At 43.7% G+C, this 23653-nt stretch overlaps 1 protein-coding gene and 1 long non-coding RNA gene across 3 annotated transcripts in view; one reads left to right on the top strand and one right to left on the bottom strand.

Annotated features, from left to right (window-relative positions):
• Positions 1-8329: 8329 nt before the first annotated feature.
• The window catches only part of LOC137563882 (uncharacterized), a 58051-nt gene continuing 42727 nt past the window's right edge, over positions 8330-23653 (bottom strand). For both annotated transcript variants that reach the window (XM_068276938.1, XM_068276929.1), the window contains 5 exons: positions 22480-22630; positions 20266-20310; positions 16966-17083; positions 14272-14423; positions 8330-9429 (listed from right to left, as the gene is read on the bottom strand). In XM_068276938.1, the coding sequence (XP_068133039.1) occupies positions 9248-9429; positions 14272-14423; positions 16966-17083; positions 20266-20310; positions 22480-22630 (648 nt within the window). In that variant the 3' untranslated portion in view covers positions 8330-9247. The remainder of the gene's footprint in view (positions 9430-14271; positions 14424-16965; positions 17084-20265; positions 20311-22479; positions 22631-23653) is intronic.
• Positions 10270-22662, top strand: LOC137563893 (uncharacterized). Its single transcript, XR_011030463.1, has 3 exons — positions 10270-10304; positions 11894-12237; positions 22487-22662. It is a non-coding gene; the product is annotated as an uncharacterized lncRNA (long non-coding RNA).

Genomic DNA, 23653 nt, shown 5'->3' with positions numbered 1-23653 from the left:
AGCACTTATGGGGAGTGAGCATTTGAAAAGGTCTTGTGTTCTGTGTGGCCTGACTCCGCAGCCAATATCTGAAAGTAATATTGATTTTGTTTTCAAATTTTTGTAATTTGTCCTGAACTTTTTTCAAATACAGATCTGTAGGTTCTGCAATTAGAATCTTTACAGTTGCTGTAAGAACCATTACAAGGTATACCACTTTGCAGAATGCATTGCTTTCAGTGAAAACCTTTGAACAAAGGTTTGTTTACAGACTATAAACATTAACCAGGGCTGGACCGATGATAAATAAAATTACGCCACACTTGTGGCTGCCTAAGGGTGGCCACTAATGATCCAATCTTTTTCATCCAATTTTACCAAATCTATGTAGTATAAGGGTAAACTGAGTGAATATGTTGAATAGATAATTTAGGCAGTTATCTTATATTACATAGAAATGGTAAGATTGGATGAAAAAGATTGGCTCATTAGTGGCCAGCTTAAGCCTGATGCCGCGTAGTTTTAATGCCAGTGAAGCAAAGGCACGTTCCCGCCAACACAGAACTCTGCTTTTCTCAAGACAGCGGAGTTTCGCGCATCGGTTACGAGCCATTTTCATTGGATCCTGACCTCCTGATCACTGTGAGGCAATCACACTGATCAGGAAATGAAAAAAATAAAAAGCCTCTGGTCCTTAATAGAAATGGGTTGATTGTACAATCTTACCACTTCTATGTAATATAAGGGGCTACCTAAAGTATCTGTTCAAAGTATTTTCACTAAGTTTGCAACATAGGTTTGGTAAGATTGCACAATCAACAATGTATAATTGATGGGCACCTTAAAGGACAGCCGAGGTGACATGATGAGATAGACGTGTATGTACAGTGCCAAGCACAAAAATACTTAGGCTTTGTTCCTTTTTTTCTTTCTCTGCCTGAAAGAGTTAAACATCAGGTATTAAAGTGACAATTTCTGTCTGGGTCAGACTGGGTCAGACTATAGCATAACCCTCACTGATAAGTAATTACAGCCATAAAACACTTTCCTGTCAGTAAGTGGCTTCCTAGAGCAGGAAAGAGATACAAAAAAAGGGTCAATTCATAGATTTGAGTTTTAGCGTACTTCAATGAAGGCGTCAATGAGCAGACATCTAAACAGTAAAAACGTAAAAACTAGATTTAAATATAAAATAAAACTGTGGGATATCTAAAAAAAAAAGTCATTTTTAGGAGTAGGAGGATAGATACAATTTTTGTTCTCATCAGTTTATGTTCACCTCGGATGTCCTTTAACCCTCTGGGTGATACAATTGCATCGCCCAGGAGGGGGCGCAGCACTTTTTTTTTAAATTTTTTATTTTTTAAATAATGTAGCAAACCCAGGGCTAACTACATGATAACCGCTGTGCAGCGGCATCCCCCCACCCTCGGCGATCAGAGTAAGCAGGAAATCCCGTTCAGAACGGGATACCCTGCTGGGCTTCCCCGGTCGCCATGGCAACGGGGCGGGATGACGTCACCGACGTCATGAACGTCAGAGGGAGTCCCGTTTCCACCCCTCAGCGCTGCCTGCCACTGATTGGCCAGGCTGCGCAAGGGCTCTGGGGGGGGGGGGCTGCGAGGCACGGCGGGTAGCGGCGGATCGGAAGTTACACGCCGCTAGCAAAGTGCTAGCTGCGTGTAACAAAGATAAAATTATACAAATCGGCCCACTAGGGCCTGAGAAATCCTCCTGCGCGATATACCCCGAGCTCAGCTCGGGATTATCGCCCAGGAGGTTAAAGGATACCAGAATTGAAACCAATTGTAAAAACGGAGAGCAGGCATGTATAAAAAGCAGTCCTCTTGCCCAACGCTCCCACTGTTCTACTCCATCCCCCTTCTTACCTAAATGCCGCCCTCATCCACTTCCGGGTCGGCGAGTTGCACAGTAGTGCACAGACAGTGGCCCGCTGTGCGCATCTCTGATTGCACACCCTCGGCAGAGCGCTCCCAGCTGCAGACAGCCAGGCCAGTGCCTGCTCACAACTGCGTGACTCACCAACCCAGAAGAGGTTGCCGGGGGCATTTAGGTGAGAAAGGAGCGGGACAAAGGAGAACTGGGGAGATGGGGTGCATGAGGATTGCTTTCTATACAAGCCTGCTCCAGGATCAGAGTTTTTTTGGTCACTTAACTGTCAGTGAACTCCCTCAGCCTGACCATAGGGGCTGGAAAACCGCAATCACCTACACTCCCACGATTGCGCACACAAGCACAGCGGCAACTACACACCACTACACAAAGATTGCCGCCAAGAGAACCATCATTTATGTCCTGGAGGTGTTAGTAAAAACAAAGATATGCTCACCTGACGTCTTTGCAGTTGTTTGCGGGCTGAGGTGCGTTAAACACGGCGTTTGATCTGTCAGTGTGAGGCAGGCGTAACCCTTACACTACCTGATCGACATGTACACAAGCCGGATGCTTAAAGCACTTTATTACACCAATTTAGGAATGTAATGTGATTTCTGCCCTTTAGCGATTAAAACACGACTGCGTCTACATAATTTTTGGTGGGACTTTTGCCATGGATCCCCCTCTGGCATGCCACAGTCCAGGTGTTAGGTCCCTTGAAACAACTTTTCCATCACGTTTGTGGCCAGAAACAGTCTTTGTAGGTTTTAAAATTCTCTTGCCCATTGAAGTTTATGGAGATTTGCAGGTTCGCCAGATTTCACAAATTTTTGCAGGGGTTCGGATTCGAAATTCGCAAACCCAAAATTCGATATTTGGCCCATCACTAGTCTTCACAGCAGCCATTTCTGTGTGACATGCAATCTGGTTCTTTCAGCTGCCAACCAAAAAGATACACAGTGGAACCTTGGTTTGGGGGTATAATTTGTCTTGGAAACTTGCATGTAAAAAAAGCACTCATATCAAAGCGATTTTTCTTAAATCATTACCCTTAAAATATTGAAAACAGAAACATTGCTATGTGTTTGCTTACCCAACCTTTTTTTTGTGTGTGTGGCTTTAACAAGGAACTTATCTAATGACCATTGCTTTTGCTTACTTTTGAGGATTTCACAGAAATGTGATATCGTACAGTCCTACACTTAAAGTGAGTACAGTCCTGCAGCATCAACAGGAGAAGAACCATCAGCATGGTTGTGATGAAGTGGCTTGTATTGCAAGACGCTGCTTGCTTATCAAGTTGAAATTTCAAAAACATTTTTTCTCGTCTGGCAAATGACTTTTAAACCAAGGTTGCTTGCAATCCAAAATTTTACTGTAAGGAACATTTAGTGCAAGCTTTCTTTTGTTATCAGCAGTGTTTCTGGTCCTGACGATGCGCCACAGCACATAGGCGCGAAACGGCTGTTGACCTTTCTCTCTCTGCCTGTACCTCTCACCATGCTGGTGATGTATATGGACTTTTAACCATCTTGGAATAAAGGCTATATTTTACCTGATGTGCTCAACCGCTTATCCTTGCATAAAGTTACTGTGATCACGTTTGGGGAGTAGCACTCAGGTGTACCTTTCAGCCCTGTGGATTGATTAGTTTTCTTTTTTGTATACGTTATCAGCAGTGTTTACTCATCCAGATCAAAATAATTGGTTTCCGTGTACGCTTCAGGAGAGCCATGGCTGCATTTGACTGATTCGGTTGCTTACAGATAATGCTGCTTTCTTAAAGAGGAACTGTAACGACAAAACGTCCCCTGGGGGGTACTCACCTCGGATGGGGGTAGCCTCTGGATCCTAATGAGGCTTCCCACGCCGTCCTCCGTCCCTCATGGGTCTCGCTGCAGCCCTCCGTGCAGCGGTGACGTCAATATTTACCTTCCCGGCTCCTGCGCCGGCGCTTTGACGGCTGTCGGCTCCATACCCGTCGGGTCTGCTCTACTGCGCAGGCGCAAGTTTCCGGCGCCTGCGCAGTAGAGTGGACCCGACAGAGATCTGGCATTTCCGTCTATTTCCATGCCGAAAGCAGCCACAGCGCCTCCGCTGGAGCCAGCAAAGGTAAATATTGAATCTACAGTCGGGTCTGTCGCCGGCTGTTCGGAGGGCTGCAGCGAGACCCCCGTGGGACAGAGGACGGCGTGGGAAGCCTCATTAGGATCCAGAGGCTTCCCCCACCCGAGGTGAGTACCCCCCAGGGGAGGTTTTTGATGTTACAGAGTCTCTTTAAAGGCTCGTGCACACACTTCACTAAAGTTAGCTGAAGCGGCCAATAATGACTGCCTCAGCCAATAATCAAGCGTGTATGGTAGCCCCCGACCCCATTCCGCAAGCCATCCACCCAGTGGGACAACTTGGCTGAGAGACGGTCAACTCCTTTGTGCATGTCGCTCCTCCACCCGTATAGCAACAGAACGTGTTATCAGCTACACAGCTGACATGCGTCAGTACAGGCCGGCCCAGCGATATCGCCCAAGGGGATCAGGTCTCAATCCCCAATGAGTGGCATAAGTCGAAGGTGTGTATGCACCTTAAAGTGGACCTGAACTCTTGCACAGGACAGAAGGAAAGCATGGAGAAATGCACCCTGAATGTATTTAGAGAGTTTAGCCTTTCTAATTTTCCCCTCATCTGTGACCAAGAGCAAGTTGTAATTTGATCTCCATGAAAGCAGAAAGTAGATACAATGCAGGATTTGCATAAGCTGTAACAAACATTAAGGCGAACACCACTTCCGTTAGAACACTTGCCTCTTTTGATCAGCAGCTGCATCATCACAGCAACCCAACCTTTTGCCATCAAGGCTCCACTCACCCTCTTCCCTTGCTGATAACTGGAAGTAAGGTGTAGCTGTTATAACCATTGACCTGCCTCAAATGTAGCTGTCATCGGGGACATGCCTTTGAAGAGTGACAACAGGATATTGTGGGAAGGGAAGGAATTGGTGGGGTGCCAAGTAGAGCCAAAGTGGGGGCTTTGGGACTCATGATCTGAAATGGGCTTCAAAACGTTTTATGTTCCTGAAAAGATTGCGTCTTAGTCCCTGTTCAAATTCACATCCGTTATTGGAGTTAATTCCTACCATTGCATTGTATTCAACAAAAAACGTGTTTTCAGTAGTTCATTCTAGTGTTCTGGCCTATTTTTCTAAAAACATTTCTTCAAAATAATGCATGACTCTGCTAAGAACCCGAATTATGCATTTTTTCTATGGACGAGCCTTAACACAGGATGTAAAATGTATATTTATTGAGCACATGATTCCACCTGTATGTACATACATCAATACATTTGTACATAAAAACATTTAGATAAAATAAAAAAAAAATTAAAGCAATCAAATCAAGCATTAGTTGAAACCTCACGGATCTCCTTATGCTTGTGTTTATTGAAATAGACCAAATGTATGGCTGTAGACTTATTGGTAGAGTGAAAGACCTAATGTATGGATTAATGTTTTTATTTATGCACAGTGGGAGTGAAATTATATGTGTGAAATGTTAGAAGAAAATGTGGATATAATGTACAGGTATGACTGATGGAGATGTAAAGGGTAAAATAGTTACTACCGATTCTGAACCGATACATAACGCAAGATTGAGGTTATTTAAGGTATGTGTAAATAAATGTACAGTGCATGTAGTTACAATACATGGTATTGTATAGGCATGTGCATTGTGCAGCCGGGAGGAGCCGATATTAAAAAAGGGTATTTGAGAATTGAGTAAGGCTACCCAACCGTATTTTTTGGATCATAAGACGCACTTTTTCTCCCCCGAAAGTGTGTGTGTGTGTGTGTGGGGGGGGGGGGGGGGTGTTCCTGCGTCTTATGGTCTGAATACTACGTTAAGACCAGTTTCCCCCCCCCCCCCCCCCACACACACACATCCAAGTCTGCTCCCCGGATCACTCACACTCCGTGGAAGCGGCAGCATGTGTAGGAAGAAGCTGAGCCAGCCTTCAGATTATTTGCTCCCAATCATGCTGGGGCGCTGCCAATCACGGCCGCTGCTCTTCTCTGTTACTGGAGCCGATGGTCTCGAAGGTGGGACCAAAGCTCCTTCATTGAGGCCAGCCACTGCACTCGCAGAGTCTCTCACCATGGATGCACCAGGATTAGCATATTTTTTCCCCCTGGTTTTTGTCCTCTCAACCTAGGTCTTGTGGTCCGAAAAATACGGTGTATACTGTTACCTGATGTGGAAAATTGATTCCTCCTATTCTCCCTCTGTGTACAAAGCTACTAATCGGTTTGTCTAGGGATGTTTAGGGGGTGCTCAGGTGGTATAATGGTGTAAAGTACAGGTGAGTCAGGATAAGTATGATATTTTGTTAAACTCATCATTGGAGACCTACATGTCAGTGTTTTGTGAATCTATTGGGCTTTGCCTTGCCTTATTGTGTGGTGTTTCTCTTAGGGAATACTGTGTAGCTGTATGCAGGCCAAGTGTTTCAATGTGAATGATCACATTTAAATTGCAATACTTAATATATGTCTAATATACAGTATATCTGATAGTGGAGCCAAAATAGTGAGGGTTATAGAATGGAAGGGTGTGTTTGTTCTGCGTTAGTGGGTCTGTGGGGTGTGGAAATGTAGGGGAGGGTGGCTAAAGTGTGACGGTGTTTATTGTCCAGAGGTGTGGAAAGGGGTGCTGGGAGTTCAGCCCCTCAAGGTGTGTATAGTGTGGATAAGGCTTTAGTTTCTAAGGGTGTGGACAATGGCGGTGGTGTAAAGGCACGTACATACACCTTATTCCTTCAAACGACGGGTCGTCAGACCCGCCCGCGGGGCGGCTGTTCTGACAACAGTTTGCCTGTGTGTACAGTCTGTTGGCAGGCTGATAAGGCTGGTTTTGACTGATCCGCTCTGCCAGAACGGCCGCCCCGCGGGCGGGTGTCATGACCTGTCGTTTGCAGGAATCAGGCATGTGTACGCTCCTTAACCTTTTCACCTCCCCCAGCACGAGTATCTACGTCCCTGTATTTACACAAATATAAACAAATACAAACCAATTGGTTCTGTTTCTATTTTTAGAACTCACTAACTCTGTATCTCCATCTTGTGGCCAAAAAGTAAAACCACATCCAAATACCCTATTATACACCTTCCCATAGAAAAATGAAATGCATTTTCATTATTTTTAAAAACCCATCGAGGTGAAATGGTTAAAGCCTCATATACACCTTAGATAATTCGGGCGACTTCTGCTGAGAATCTAGCCTGTGTACAGCGGCCTCGATGCTTTGAGAGATCCGGCCTGCTGGATTATCTCAGCCGAGCACAGGCCAACACTATATTCTCCCTCCTTACCCCTTCCACTACATCATGCACCACATATTGGGGTTAATTCACTAATGTTAGCGCTACATAACAGCGAGACTTATCAGCTGTTACGAGCGCTGTAAAACTAAGTGTGCCTTAGTTAGTGTCATTGCACGCTACGAGCCCTATTGGCAACGTATCATGCGTAATGGGGGAGCGGGCAGTCACTGCACGCTATGCTGCTGAATTGTAGCATAGCGAACGCTACCAACATAACACGGCTCCAGTCACATTAAAGGACCTGATCCCCACACTCTGATTGGCCCAATAGGCTGTCATGTGTCATCACTCTCACTGTTACGCAGCGCTAACATTAGGGAATCAACCCCATTGTTCCGCCATCCTCCTCTATAGCAACAGGACACATTGCTAGCCTGAAGGTTTTAAAGGACAACTGAAGTGAGAGTTATATGGAGGCTGACATATTTATTTCCTTTTAAAACAATACCAATTTCCTGAAAGCCCTGCTAGTCTATTTGGCTGCAGTAGTGTCTGAATAACACCAGAAACAAGCATGTCTTGTCAAATCTGACAATGTCAGGAACATCTGATCTGCATATGCTTGTTCAGGGGCTATGCCTAAAAGTATTAGAGGCAGAGGATCAGCAGGACAGCCAGGCAACTGGTATTGCTTAAAAGGAAATTATTATGGCAGCCTCCACATCCCTCTCACTTCAGTTGTCCTTTAAGTAACTGGTTGGGTGGACAGTGAACATGGTGTAAGTCTCTAGGGAAATGGACAGTGGGGATGGAGTCATAGACAGCATAAGCAGTCATCTTCCAAATCTACACCATTGGAATACGTTTTAAAAAGGTATAACAGAACAGCAGCAGTACAAAAATTGTTTGATATTTTTAGCCAAAAAACTAAATAAGACTATTTAAAGGGAACCGAGCACCATTTTTAGCACCCAGGGCATCTCAATAGCACATTAAAAATACATAATGACAATGTGGCCTATTAATAAAACTTCAATTTTACCTCTTTTTACATTTAAGCGTTTAGCAGAGGCTTTTATTACCCCACTTCTACGGACAGTAGGGCCTGCCCCACCGCAGGAATTTCAGGCATAGGAGGACTGATGTAATTATTTTATTGTGCACATTAGCAAAGAGCAAACAAAAGCTTTCATCAGCAGGGCAGTTCGGGAGAGAGGACACTGTTCTGTAAAGAGTTTAGAAAAGTCACAGATGCTATCTTCACACCTTCACTCTGGATAAAAAAGGGCAGCTAGAAGGGAAGTGGAGAACGCAGCAGCTCCTGTAGCCATTATAAACCAAAAGTAACTGCAGGAAAAAAATGGTGCTTGGTTCCCTTTAATATCTGCATCCGGAAGATGGGACACCAGAGTGGTTGATATTTAAATCCTTAGCTTAACATAACTCTGACACTTTCTTCAACATAAAGCCTGCACTACACAAAGGATGCTTCTGAACCACTATAGGTGTGCCTTTTATTTTAAGATCAGAAGCTATAGATGAGTAATCAGTCCATATCATTTCCAAAAATGACTGAAAAATCAGCTTCTGCCGTATGAAGTAAAATTTCTGTCCCTTCCCTAAATGTTTCTAGCAGATGTTTGTCTGATTATTTAACTTTTCTCAAACTGCAGCAGTCAACAAGTTTCCCTACACACTAGAATCTGCTGTCATGTTTGCTTATCTGAGATCACGTTATGCACACTGCAGAGCGATTAACACAGGAGTGACAAATATGTTCCGAGGGGATGGGACCTTTACCTTAGAAAGCAGAAGCTGAATGACTAGTCATTTTCAGAAAAGACATAACACACTAATTGCCCTCCTATAAATATCTGGGTACTGGACGTGCTACTGATAATAAATAAAAGGCACAACTGTATATCTGAATGTGTACTGCATACTTTTATTTTAGTGAAGGAGATCTCAGGTTTACATTAAAACAATAAAAAGCTGCTCAATTTTTAGTTGAAACTGATCAGATCCAGAAGTTTACAAGTAAAAACTGTAGAAAGGTTATAAAACCACACAGGATTTTAGGTGGGAGGCGAGTTTTTCCGGGTGGGAGAAACATTTGTTACACTTTGGGCACGGATAGGACTTGATCCCGGTGTGTTTTAGGAGATGACGGGCCAGCCGTTCAGCGGAGTCAAACCTCCTCGAACATTCTCGAATGGAACAGAGATAAGGCCTTTCCTCTGCAGAAAAAAAAAAGCCACGTGTTAAAGAGGAACTATAACCAAGGATTGAACTTCATCCCAATCAGTAGCTGATACCCCCTTTCCCATGAGAAATCTTTTCCTTTTCTCAAATAGATCATCAGGGAGCTCTGTCAGGGCTGTGGAGTCAGAGTCGAGGAGTCAGATTTTTGTACCAAAACCACAGCCCTGGTAAGTATTAGACTAAGGAGTCGGAGTTGAGGAGTCCGAGTCGGAGGCATTTTGGGTACCTGACGTTGGGTTGGAGTCGGTAGTTTCATAAACTGAAGAGTCGGTATGCAGACCTTTATACATTTTCTGGGGTTTGTTTCTGGCTGATTGAAATATGATTGTTTTTGATCATTTTTGTGCCTTCTCCTGACAGACTGTTCTTGAGCCTGTTGCTGTTTTTTTATATATATTCTCTGTAATTTGACTTTTCTGTTAAGATTACTGTTCTGTTTTGAAAAAAAACTTTAATAAAAAGATAATATGTAAAAAAAAAAATAAAAAAAAAAATGGAGGAGTCAGAGTTGGATTTGGATGATTTTTGTACTGATTCCACAGCCCAGCATTCCGTTCAGATCACCTGGCAGAACCAAAGATGTCACCACCAGTGATACATTTCAGGATGTAAATCAGGGAGAGGAAGGATTTTACAATGAGCAAACACTGACTAAATAATCTACAAATGAGTGCTGTATTATAATCAATAATCAATATTATTCATTACCGGTATATTATTTTCACTACAGTTCCTCTTTAAAGTCCATACCCAAAATGACAGATGAACTATCAGCCCAACTGACATTGTGTAACTGATTGTTTTTTTTTTAAACGGTAAACGATGGTTACAGTCTGTGGATGTACAACATGTAGGTACATTTTGAAAAACTGTCATGATGAATGAAATAGGATCAATTCATTCACCGTCCCCAATGTGTATTTTCACTACAGGTCCTCTTTAAGTGTACATGTAGCAAAATTGTGTGCCTGAAACGGGCCCATACCTAGGTAGAATGAAACCCCTGGATAATACAGAGGCTTCTTCCATCCCCCCCCATCACTGGGACCCCGCAAAGCCTATTGTCAAGGGCTTGTCAAGCCCTCGGCTCGCATCTGTGCAGCAGCACATAGCTGAACAGGTGCTGCTTTTTCTGCCAAGCCTGAGTACTGTGCAGGTGAGAGCCGGCCTTCAACTGCACAGTGCGGGCGCGCTTGTTATTGTGAGCGTGGCTGTAAGCTTTGGTGTCCCAGCGCTGGAATAGCCTGGTGGAAGGCAACGGGGGAAGCCTCTGGAGAAACTGCTTTCTCAAGTAAAAACTGGGGCCTAGGTTAGAATACACAAATCAGGTCAGAGAGGCACCTGTATCCGTTTCTCATTAAGGCTGCTTTCACAGTGGGATGTTACAGGCGGCACGTTAGAGCAGCCTGTAACGCAGCCCACCGCACAGTAATGAAAAATCAATGGGCTGTTCACAGTGCTCACGGTGCGTTACGTCAAGACAACGTACCTACTGCATGCAGTACTTTATATGCAGCTAAGCTGCGTTAGACTGCTTGCACATGCTCAGTAATGTTGGGGAGGAGGGGAGAGCGGCCGGGCACATGGCTAATTAATATTCACTGCACTTTGTGACGTGCAGTGTTTACTTCCTGGAGCGGCCGCTCTGTGCGGCGATTGGCTGGCGGGACCATGTGATGCCACATGCGTCCAAGAGTGCGCATCACGGCAGCCAGAGTGAGCTGCACAACGCGGCTCGCTCTGACGTCCACATCCAACACCACCAGGCGTTGCGTTAGGGGCATGTTATGCGACCATAACGTCCCCTAAAACGCAACGTCCTGGTGGGAAAGTAGCCTAAAAGGTCCATTTTAAAACAAAAAACATTTCTGTAGTCTTGCAGTAGGTGGCCTGCTGTGAGCTTAGACCACACTGCTGAACCAGCACCATGCTGTTTGAGCACTTCATAAAATAAGGCTTGGTTCACACATAAATCTGTACATTTCCAGTCCAGCCCATTTTACCAGACTGGACCGGAAACGTACACCTTTTATGTGTGAACACACCCATAGAAAACTGAAACCAAACTCACAGGACAGGACTTGACTGGAAACACAGATTTATGTGGAAACACAGCCATAGAAACGCACACAAAACTGATGCCAACTGTCAAAAACAGGACACCTTTTTATGTGTTAACCAAGCCTAACATTATGGACACTTGTGCGCCCCCTGTAGAGGTGAGGCAGAATACCACTACTAGCAAATTCTTAATCTACAGCACTCAGGGTTGCCAAGCGTCCGTAAAAAGACGGACTGTCAGTAAAAAAGCTCTTCAAAAACTGCTGTCCGTAGTGCCCGTATTTCCTGGGCACTCGTCCGTCCAAATAGACATAAATTTCTCTAATGTCTTTTGCGCATGTGCTTTGCCCCATGCGCGCTCTGTTTCCCCTCCCTCAGCCTCCCTCCTTCTCCTCCAGTCCAATGACATATCTCCTTTTTGGCGCTGGTGCCTCTGCTGCCCAATAAGAAATAGGAAGCTATGTGATGCAGGCAGCCTGGCCCAGCCAATCACGAGGAGGACACGGTTATGGAGAGGATCAGTGCCAGCAAGCAGCAGCCGCTGCCGCCGACAGCCAGTGAGGGAAACGGCCACCGGCCACGGTGAGGAGCCTGGTCGACACATGGAAAGGATCAGTGCCAGCCTCCAATCCACTCCACAGCAAGGCAAGCCCAGCCTCAGGCCCAGGACAGCGAGGGAAACAGCTGCCGCCATCCTGCCACCATAGACCATATACTGTGAGGTGAGAGGGACAGTGAGTAAACGGGGCAACCTGGGCTGGGAGCTGTGGCACTTGTCTTCTAGTTGTAGGGCCCCCCCAATCACTAGCAGTGCCAGTCAGAGCATGCTACTGGGACTTGTAGTAACCCTGTCCCCCGGTGGGAATTGATACAGCATGGGCGAAGGAATATGCATTCAGCTAACTAGATCTTCTCCAGAGTAGGTGGAGGGCAATTCTACGGAAGAGGAGAGTGGGGGTGAATGTGATAGCTTTGCGGACAGTGGCAATGACGAGGTGTGCTGAGAGGAACTGGAGATATGAGCGTTGTGTTCATGTTGCTAGGCAACCATTCAGCTGTCTGTATGCCTATTATTTCACACATGCATATAGAACCTGTCTGAGTTGACTGGTCTCCCGTCTCTGGCTATTACTATCGTTATCATACATTTTCAAACATGTCTGCGGTGTTCATGCCTATTTCAAGTTTTTTTTTTTTATATATATTTTTTTTTTCAGTTGTAGTCATGTAACATGTGTGCCTAAATATTTATGCAAATATGCTTGTTTCTATCACAGTGTGGCAGGACTTCTGATGCTATGTGCACAATTTCGGAAGACAACCACCCTATGCATACATGGCAAACTCTGGCCAGCAATACCATCAAATTTGCTCTGCAAATGGTTTCCCTACATTGCATTATATTTTGCCTGCAACCATCCCATTGCTAAGCCTACTAAAACTATGAAGCCAGTCCACTTGCCCCCAGGCTTCTTTTTCCTTCTTCCCTCCTGCCCTCGAATCAGCAGTGCTCTTTCTGCTGCTCTCTCCAGCCAATGAGAGAGAGTGAAGAAACCCAGAGAGCCCGCCCCCACAACTCCCATGCAGGAACTGGAAGCAGCAGCAGCTGTGTAGAGGGTAGTAGTGATGGGAATTCCGGCTCTTCTCAGAGAATCGGCTCTTCTGAATCGGCTCCCATTAAAGAGCCGTCTCTTACGGCTCTCAATCGGCTCTTTATTAAATATCACTGGACACCACTCAGAATCGGAGAAAAAGCCCCGCCCCCGTCTCCATGACAACTCCAGACTGCTTTGCTGACTGGGGCAATCCCTCCTGCTACTGCTCTGCTCCGCCCCATACACTCCTACAAGCTGCAAGAGGAGGACTACATCTCCCAGCATGCCTCAGCACCCATTATTACGCAGCAAATCAGAGCTGTGTGGGGCGGCTGAGGCATCGGCTCTTTCAAAACTGAGAGCCGGCTCTTGTCGTTCACAGCAACCGGCTCGTTCGCGAACGACCCATCACTAGGGGGTAGAGAGAGCCAGCAGTCAGTGTGTTCAGCACTGTCTTGAGGTAATGTATAGGGAAATGTGTAGAGAAGGTATAGATGTGTACATAAATGTATACATGACGTATATAGACATGTGTAGGTAATGTATAAATGATGCAAAGGAAGCTTTGTAGGTGATGTATAAAGAACTATATGGGTGATGAGTAGGTAATGTATAGAGCACTGTATGGGTGATGGTAGGAAATTAGACTATGACTATGGTAGGATTAGATTGTGAGCTCCTCTGAGGACAGTCAGTGACATGACTATGTACTCTGTACAGTGCTGCAGAAGATGGCAGTTACAGGGCTGTGGAGTTGGTACAAAAATCATCCAACTCAGGCGCCTTAGTTTATGAAACTACCAACTCCAGGTACCCAAACATTGCTCTGACTCCAACTTCACAGCCCTGGCTATACAGTATATATACTTAAAATAATAATGCCCAGAGCTTAGCGCCACCCACAACTCTACTTGAAAGTGCGCTTTTGACCCCACCCCCAACTCTGCCCCCTGTCCGTCCAAAATTTTAAGTGTCCTGCATTTTTGGGTCTTTTGTCCGTCCAAAATAAGAAATTAGGTTGGCAACCCTGACAGCACTACGTTTTTGAGCCCGGGCCTGACCTTAGATGGAAAAACGTTTTCAAAAATGTTAAATGCCACAGATTTATGGAAATTAGTAATGATATTTGATTTTGCATTTGACAAACATGAATGTGCGTACCTTTGTGTTTCCTTCTGTGGACTTTGAACTCTGATCGGTCAGTGGAAGCCAATGTACAGCCTTCATAATCACATCTGTAGATTTTTATTTTGTTGTCCTCTGCTTCATCGGTCATTGGCCTCTTCTCTGGAGGTCTTGTAGTTGATGGTTGTCTGAGCGAGGAGAACGAGAGAAAAGAAAAACATAGGAGTTTATGCCTTTTTTTCTGTTATTAGGGAGATTACATAAGTACATAGTTTGGCTGAAAAAAAGAGACATCCTTCCATTTAGTTCAATGAGAAAAAAAAAAATGGTACCACATATGCTCCTTCATCTGCACATATCCCAACTGATCTAGAGGAAGGCAAAACCCTTTACAAGGCTTAGGCCAATTAAAGGACGCCTGTAGCCACCTAAAACAAAAGTTAGACACTTACCTAAGAGGAGGGAAGAGTCTAGATCCTTTGAGCCTTCCTAGTCCTCTCTGCATCCGCTCCTTCCACCGCTGGGCCCCCATTGCAGCAATCAGACTTAAATGTCCAAAAAGCCTTTATGTCTACTCTACAAGCTCCGAGTACTTCCAAAGATGAGTGGCTCCGTTCTGCACGTGCAGAAGCAGGGACCCGCGTGTGCGCAGTACACATCTTATTAATTTTGAAAGTACGTGGAGACCCATGTGTTATAAAGACATTTCTTGTCTTTATAACACTTGGACAGAAAAAGAATATGTCCGCAACAGGGTCACAAACAGCAGCAAAAGCTTAGCAGAGGTTCTCACGCTACAATCACCATCAGCAACGCAAGGCATTTTCCATTGCTTAAAAATAAATACATCTCTTAGCCTTCATATCCCTCTAACTTCAGTTGTCCTTTAACTAGTTAACGCACCGTGGGCGGTCGGTCTACTTCCTGCAGGACTTAATCTGAAGTCCCAGGGACGTAGTTATTAGTCTATTGTTGCGATCACTGATGTGCACGCTCCTGTGGTCTCCCACAACGTTCTCATAGTGATCCGTTAGTCTAAAGATTAGTAAATGGGAACACGGTTCCCAATAACTGATCTATCTAAGTGCCCGATATCAATGAACACCGGCATGAGTTGCCAGCGTTCATCAACAAAAATCAATGTATTGCGTACACGCGTTACTTCTTGTAAAACGTGTATGCCATCTAAAAGTTAAATCAAAATAAAGTGTGGCCAAAAAGTAAAAGGACACCTTAAAACTTCAATGCTATTTGAATTAAATTTAAAATAGCATTATTATTATTATTTTTAGTATTTATTTATGAAGCGCCGACTTCATACGCAGCGCTGTACAGAGAGTATATATTGTCTTGTCACTTAACTGTTCCTCAGAGGAGCTCACAATCTAATCCCTACCATAGTCTTATGTCTATGTATGTATCGTACAGTGTATGTATCATAGTCAAGTGCCAATTTTGGGGGAAGCCAATTAAATTATCTGTATGTTTTTGGAATGTGGGAGGAAATCAGAATACCCGAAGGAAACCCACACAGACACTGGGAGAAAATACAAACTCCTTGCAGATGTTGACCTGGCTAGGATTCGAATCGGGGACCCAGTGCTGCAAGCCATTAATTAACTCCTTACCTCCCCTCTCATGGTTACCCAAATAAAACTTTTAAGTAAAAAAAAAAAATTAAAAAGTGATAGTTAAAATAAATCAAAAAATACAGAAATAGTTAACTTAGGGACTAAACTTTTTAAATATGTATATCAAGATTGTATATTACTGTTTTTTGGGTGGGGGCAAAAAAGTGCTTGTAATTAGTGACAGATGCAAAACTGAAAAAATACACCTTAATTTCCAAATAAAATATTGTCGCCATACATTGTGATAGGGACATAATTTAAATCGATGTAATAACCGGGCCAAATGGGCATATCAAAAATCTGGGTTTCAATTATGGTAGCACATATCATTTTAAAGCTATAATGGCTGAAAACTGAGAATTTTTTTTACATTTTTTCCTTATTTTTCCTGTTGAAATGCACCACCCAAAGAAAGCCTAATTGGTGGAGGAAAAAAAACAAGGTATATTTTTTTGTGATTACCGTAGTAGTGATAAAGTTATTGGTGAAAAAGGGGAGGAGCGCTGGAAGGTGAAAATTGCTCTGGTCCTAAAAGGCATAAACCCCTCAGTTGAGAACTAGTTAAAGCAAATCTGAAGCGAAAAAACGTATGATATAATGAACTGTATGTGTTGTACGGATAACGAATATAACATTTAGCAGCAAAGAAAAGAGTCTCACATTTTTATTTTTTAGTTATATAGCTTCATTCTGTCATATTTGCAGTTTAGAAACTACAGTCTGTCTTTTAAACTATAAAACAAAGCAGCTTTCTTGCAGTAAAACCTTATATCAAGCTGTCTCTTACTGTTTCTTGGCTGTTGAAGTGCTTCAGAAAACAGGACATTCAAACAATTTGGATCAATTGTTGAAGACCTCAGAGAAGCTCTTTTGCAAAGATAACAGCTGAAGTTTTTTTTTAACTCTTCCTGTACTGGAAACCAATATGAGACTCTTTTGCTACTAATGTTCTATTCCATAGCTGTACTACACGTACAAAATATCACCTAGGCAAAAAGTAAATTGAATGAGGGCCTTTGTTTTTTTTCTCACAAGATACTGTACATATTACGAAGTATACAGTACATCAGCAATACAGAAGGATTAGGCTATAACTCACTTATGAGACCGTTCGCTTTTTTCTGGGCTGACTTCAGGCAACATGTGTTTCCGGTACCCGGCTGATGTAGGTTGCTCCGAGGCAGGCTTCATTTTATGGCTTCTCTTATCAAAACTTCCTGGAGAGGATACAGGTTGTAGGAGATATAGTGTTATGTAGCACTGCTTAGCTATAGTTATACATTTATATTAAGAGGAATCAGATGGTTGCCTGCTGCTCTCCCTGTATGTCTGCTTCTGAGTATTTTCTAACTTCCTGTTTTGCACTCCATATTTTCTTTTAACCATCTTAGCGGTATGGACGAGCTCAGCTCGTCCATCACCGCCGATGGCTGCCGCTCAGGCCCTGCTGGGCCGATTTTGCTCAAATAAAGAGCAGCACACGCAGCCGGCACTTTGCCAGCCGCGTGTGCTGCCCGATCGCCGCCGCTCTGCGGCGATCTGCCGCGAGCAGCGGCGAAAGAGGGTCCCCCCAGCCGCCTGAGCCCTGCGCAGCCGGAACAAATAGTTCCGGCCAGCGCTAAGGGCTGGATTGGAGGCGGCTGACGTCAGGACGTCGGCTGACGTCCATGACGTCACTCCGCTCGTCGCCATGGCGACAGGAGAAGCCAAACACGGAAGGCTGCTCATTGCGGCCTTCCGTGTTACTTCTGGCTGCCGGAGGCGATCGGAAGAACGCCTCCGGAGCGCCATCTAGTGGGCTTTCATGCAGCCAACTTTCAGTTGGCTGCATGAAATAGTTTTTTTTTTATTTAAAAAAAACCCTCCCGCAGCCGCCCTGGCGATCTTAATAGAACGCCAGGGTGGTTAAAGCGGAATATAACCCTGCATTTCAACTTTGCTCTAAAACATTATTTACAGCATATTATATGCAAAAAGCATTTTTTTTTTACTAGACCAGCATTGGAAGGGTTAGACACAGAGGTTTAAAGTTCCGTGTAGAGATATGCAGAAGTTCAGATTGTTACATTCTATTTAGTTATATGTATCTATTGAGAAATGTTACACACTCTTTGGCTGTCCTCCAACTCCTTCTCAGTGAGAGAGATGAGTCACATTCAACACTTTATGTAAACAAAATGTATCTATATCAGCTTCAGATGCCTCTGCAGAAATCTCCAGGAACTTTAAAGCCCTGTGTAACCCTTCCAATGCTGGTCTAGTAAAAAAAAAATGCTGGTTGCATATAATGTTTTAGAGCAAAGTTGAAATGCAGGGTTATATTCCGCTTTAAAGCAGGTGGATTAGCCATACTATGGCAGGGGAAAAAAAAACCACATATATAAGTAGATAAATACTTGATCTACTTACATAACACATGTATTGTACTGTCCACGTTTTGATTTCAGTGAATGTTGTATAGTAAATGAAGAGAATTTTGTTCCTAGTGCGGGCCATATCTTTTGCCCACAGTTTAGGCTAACTCCTGATGTCATTTCTGCCCTTTACTTTTTTTTTTTTCTCCTTCAGTCGCTGAGTCACCTCAGCCTTGCTTGTAAACACAAGTGAGTAGGGGATCAGGTTTCAGATAAGCAGCTGGCAGGGAAATAAAAGGGAAGAGGAGGAATATATTATAGATAAAAAGAACCCCCAGCATGCAACTGTTTGGCACTGACTACTAAAGGGCCAGTGCTCCTTAACCTCCTTGGCGGTATGGACGAGCTCAGCTTGTCCATGTACGCCAAGGAGGATTGCTCAGCCCCTGGAGGGTCTTTTTACTTACTTTTTTTTCAGAACATGTAGCTAGCACTTTGCTAGCTACATGTTCTGTCTGATCGCCACCAAAGGGGCTGTCCCCCCCGAAACGCCTAGCGCAACCTGGCAAATCACCGCCAGGCTGCGCAATGGGAAGGATCGGAGCTCCCTATGATGTCATGACGCCGATGACGTCATGTCCGATCATCACCATGGCGACGGGAGAAGGAACGATAGGAAGTCACGCTTCTCGCGGGATCTCGGACGTGCAAGTATGGCCGGCGGGGATTGGGAGGGTGGATGCGGACGGCATGGCGTACTGCTGTAGCTAGCATAACGCTAGCTACAGCAAGGGAAGAAAAATATTTAACAAAACCGGTAATGCGTACTTATGTACGCATTACCCAGAACGCCAGGGAGGTTAAATATGTGATAACTCCAAATCATAACAGCAGAAAAAGTTGTGAATGCAGGATTAGCATCTTTATCACTTAAGACACTCAGACCAGTTGCTGTTGAAATTTGATTTTTATGGTGACACTCCCGCTTTAATACATTGGCATTTTGAGGGCATTGATGCTTTATAATTAGTTTGAAGCCAAAGAAAACTCAAAAATAAGCACTCAAGCACATTTGACCAATGAAACGAGTAGTATTAAAAGGGACCCTGAGCTGTGGCTTAAAAAACGGCATGTCATCATGCCGGTCGCCATAAGCCTCCTGTGCAGTTCAGTCTCTAGGAAACCGCACAAGCGCAGGAGGCTTACCGTGACTGGCGTGATGATGCGCTCGAGGCATGCACATGTGACTTCGGCTGAAGTCGCTGCATTACCAGAGCCACCGGCGGGAGAGAGGCAAGGAACCAGGGGCTGGAGGAAGCCCAAGGGAGGTCCAGATTTAATTTATTAGCCACTGTTCAGGGTCCCTTTAAGGCCTACCTCACCTAGTCAATGCCCTGTCTCTGCCGAGAACCTCACGATGCAGACCTCTCCTATAGTGTCACCACCCCCTCCTATTAGATTGTAAGCCTGGCATTGCCCTCCCTCCTTGTGTATCCTACCAGATTACTGTTTGCCTTGTTCAATACTGCGATTTGTAGCATATAGTGTTAGTGTTTTCATCGTGTTTCAAATGTACCTTAACTTTTTATCTTTGTTACTGCGTTACCGATTGGACTGCAAAAAGCATGAATGCCAACTGAGAAAATGTAAACAAACAGAAACTCATTGATGAATTTCTGTCATAGTGACTTGTCATTTTAAAGCTATTTGGTTCTCTCTGATTCCTCTCCCCTTTCCACATACACACTGTGTGGAGGGGAGGGGGATGAGGGGGGTGGGGTGCGAGTTGGGTAGCATTAGTCAAGGATTGCAGCACACTGTACATGCAAAGCTGGAAGACACCAGGCGCACTGCAAAAGCTGGAATATACAGTACTAAGCTTTGCACTGCAACTGCCTGACACAGAATTTCAGTACAACAGAGGCTGTGACCTGAACACTGAGGGTGCTCCAGGCCTTTGCCAGGAAAAAGCCCTGGTGATGCCACATTTGCATGTTCATCTGTGGAAAGAACACAATTTCATATGCGGTTCTGTAGTCATTTACCTGTCGGCAGGGGATATGCATCCTCTCTCAGTGCTTCATTTAATCCTGTAAAAAGCCGCATATATTATTACATAACTTGAATGGCTGACACTTATCTTCACGTTACAAGTAACACAAAATGAATGAAAAGTGTTAAAGAGACACTGAAGAGAAAAAAAAATTATGATATAATGAATTGGTTGTGTAGTACGGATAAGTACTAGATCATTAATAGCAAAGAAAATATTCTCAAATTTTTAGTTTTAGTTTTTTTTATAATATTGCACCATTCTCTAATATTTGCAGTTTACACACTACTCAGCATTCTAAATGATTTTTCAGAGCAGCCCAGTGAACTTTTGAACTACTCGCTTCTTTTTCTCTGGTGAGAAAAAGAAAATACAGTGACTGACAATTGAGATAACAAGCTTCAGAAGACAAAGCTTTCTTCACTTTTAAAGCAGATCCGAGATGAAAAACTAACTATAACAAGTAACTTGTCTATATATCTTCTCTAAAGTTTAGATAGTTTACACAGCAAATCTGGCTGCATACAGCTTCAACAGTTTAAGATGATTTATTCCTGTGATACAATGAGAGCGGACATGTTCTGTATGTCATCATTACACAGGTAATCTGCAACTGCATTTCCACCCCTCAGCCTGTGAAAAATTCCCCCTTCCCCTCTGCCTCTGAAATCTCTGGCTAGTAAGCAACTCCTCCTCCTGTCCAAACTCCCATAAGCCCTTGCTACATGGGTGTGAGTGCCTTGGCATTTTGGAGAAGCTGTGGGCAAGGCTTGTTTAGTTTATAGGGAATTAGAGTATTAAAAAAAAAAAAAAGTTTGGCTTGAGGAATGCCCTATAAACTATATGTAAGGAACACAATTATGCAATGAATAAAAGTTTATCTTGGATCCACTTTAAAGTGGTGGAGCTCAGTGGCTTTTTTGCATAGAGAACTGGAGTTTCTTAACTCTTCCTGTACTGGAAACAATAATAGACTTATGTCTCTGCCCCTAATGTTTTATTTCTTAGCTGTACTACACATACAATATTCATAAAAAAAAAAAAATTCGCTTCAGTGTCTTTTTAACATAGATTTGGAAAAGCAACGCAAGTATAATAAAAAACGATAACAGCAAGGTTCATGCAGGAGGAGAGCAGGAAATACTCCACTGCTTCACAGGAGTTTGGATATTCTAGGTAACACTTCGCCATTACATGTTGCAAAGGATGTGTGAATACAGGGACAAGAAAATATATTAAAGGAGTTATCAGGCTAACTAACGAAAACGAGGTTTACTCACCTGGGGTTTTCTTCAGCCCCTTGCATCCGACTGTCCCACGCCGACCGCTCTGCTCCCTGCTGCTGTCCCGGTCTCACTGCACGGTGCAGAGGCCGACCGCGGGGGTCGACCTTACTGCGCCTGCGTGAGCCGCCGCTGTGAACTCGCCGCAGACAACGTAGCAATGATTGATAGTGGCGGCTCGCGCAGGCGCAGTAAGGCCGACCCCGAGGTCGGCCTCTTCACCGTGCAGCGAGACAGACAAACAAATTACATGAATGAAACCAATCTTTTAAATTGCATGGTGTGTCTGGGACACACCATGCAAATTCCCATCAGATCAATGGGTTGAATCCATAATTCCCAACAGGTCCGATCTGATTTCCGATAGTTTTTCTGGTCGATTTTGATAACGGGAAATTGTATGAGGAGTATATGGATATATATGTATATATACAGTAGGATATATGGAAAATCTAGTCTTATCTTCTATGTGATACCCGGATAGCTGATGGTAACCCAGGGCCACTTCTGTAATAATTTTTTTCTGTTTAAAAAGGACCCAAACTCTTGTACAGCACACAATGAAAAGTTTTTATTCCATGTAGAGTTGCTGAAGCCATTCACTTCTTTGAGTCCTGTGTTTGTTTAAATAGATCAACCTTTCTAATCAGCAACTGTGAGTAGACTGTAGGAGAGCTCTGCCAAGTAAACACTGTAATCACTGAGGGTTAACCCTTTCAGTGCATTCTTCAAAGTGAAACCAAGTAATACTTCAGTTTTTTTTTAGGATTTCAAAGAGTTAAAATTATGATGTATATTTTTCCATAAAAGTTATCATGCTGCAGCTAATCTTTTAAAGCACAGAGGAAATTTTGAGTTTAGTTGCACTTTAAGCAAACCGTTATGCTAGTATTATGTTCTTACATGTTGTATTTTTAACTTACTCTGCAGAATGGCCTTGAGACTGGGGAACATGGTGAGGAAAAATGGACGATACGCGTAGACAAAGAATGTTTCTATGTCGCTGCTCTCTCTAATCTGACACAGAGCTTTGTACAGCACGTCCTTAGTGGTGGCCTTGTCTGCCTGGAGTCTCTGCCAAATAAATAAACAAATCATGACATGCACCAAGCACTCATCATCAGTTGTCTTTAAAGTGAACCTCCGGACTAAAAATCTACTCAGCAGAACTGAAAAGGCTTGGTGTTTCTTTAACAGTTTCACAGCATCAGAACTTTGTTTTCCTTACCAAAGCATCATTTTTAGCTGCATTTTTAGCTAAGCTCCACCCATCAAAGAAAAAAATCCCGGGCTTTTATTCCCTGATGCTGTGCAGAGCATGATGGGATTTCTTATGTTGTTATTCATGTTGCCTAGCAACTGGGAGAGGTGCTCAGGACACAGGACAGTTGGAACTGTGTCTCATGCTCCCTATCACCTCCTTTCAACCAAAAAGATGGCTGCCATCATGAAATCAAACATTTGCCTGTTCTTTTAAAACAGTGTGGGTAAGAGATTATATTACCTATCTATTTTAATTAACATAACTAATGTAACTTAATGACAGTATGTTTGTTTAGGCTGAGAGTTCCTCTTTAAGATCAGAGCACAAGTTGTTCATTCTGCAAGAAGTTTTGAAGGTGTGCTGTATTCCTAATGTTCTGGGGGAACATCAAAGGAAGTCCCCACAGCATAATGCTGCTGGTACATCTCCCCTCCGTCCACAGTGCAGTAAAAGCTGCTTAGTGATCTATGATTGCAGAGTAAGCAAGTTAACAGCCTACGCCTACAGTTAAAACACACATAGCAACTGTTGCCATGAGACAGCATCATAGCAAAGCTTTAAGGTCCATTCAAACTAGAAATCGCTAAACGCTAACACAAACGCTGAGCGATTTTTTTTGGCGTTTTTTCACTGTATAGAAAGCATTTTTCCAACGATTAGCGTTTTGTGATTTCTAGTTCAATTTAGCCTGCAGAATTGCTCCAGAATCGCTCAGAAAACGCTGCAGGCAACACGTTTGCATTTCAGCAAATTGCAAATCGCTTAGCTGAAAACACTTCCATACACTTTCATTGTAAACAAGTTTTTCAAACAGCTAGCGATTTTCAGCAATG

This window comes from Hyperolius riggenbachi, chromosome 1 (assembly GCF_040937935.1).
Source record: "Hyperolius riggenbachi isolate aHypRig1 chromosome 1, aHypRig1.pri, whole genome shotgun sequence".
Taxonomy (NCBI): Eukaryota; Metazoa; Chordata; class Amphibia; order Anura; family Hyperoliidae; genus Hyperolius; species Hyperolius riggenbachi.
This window is presented reverse-complemented; position numbering and strand designations above follow the sequence as displayed.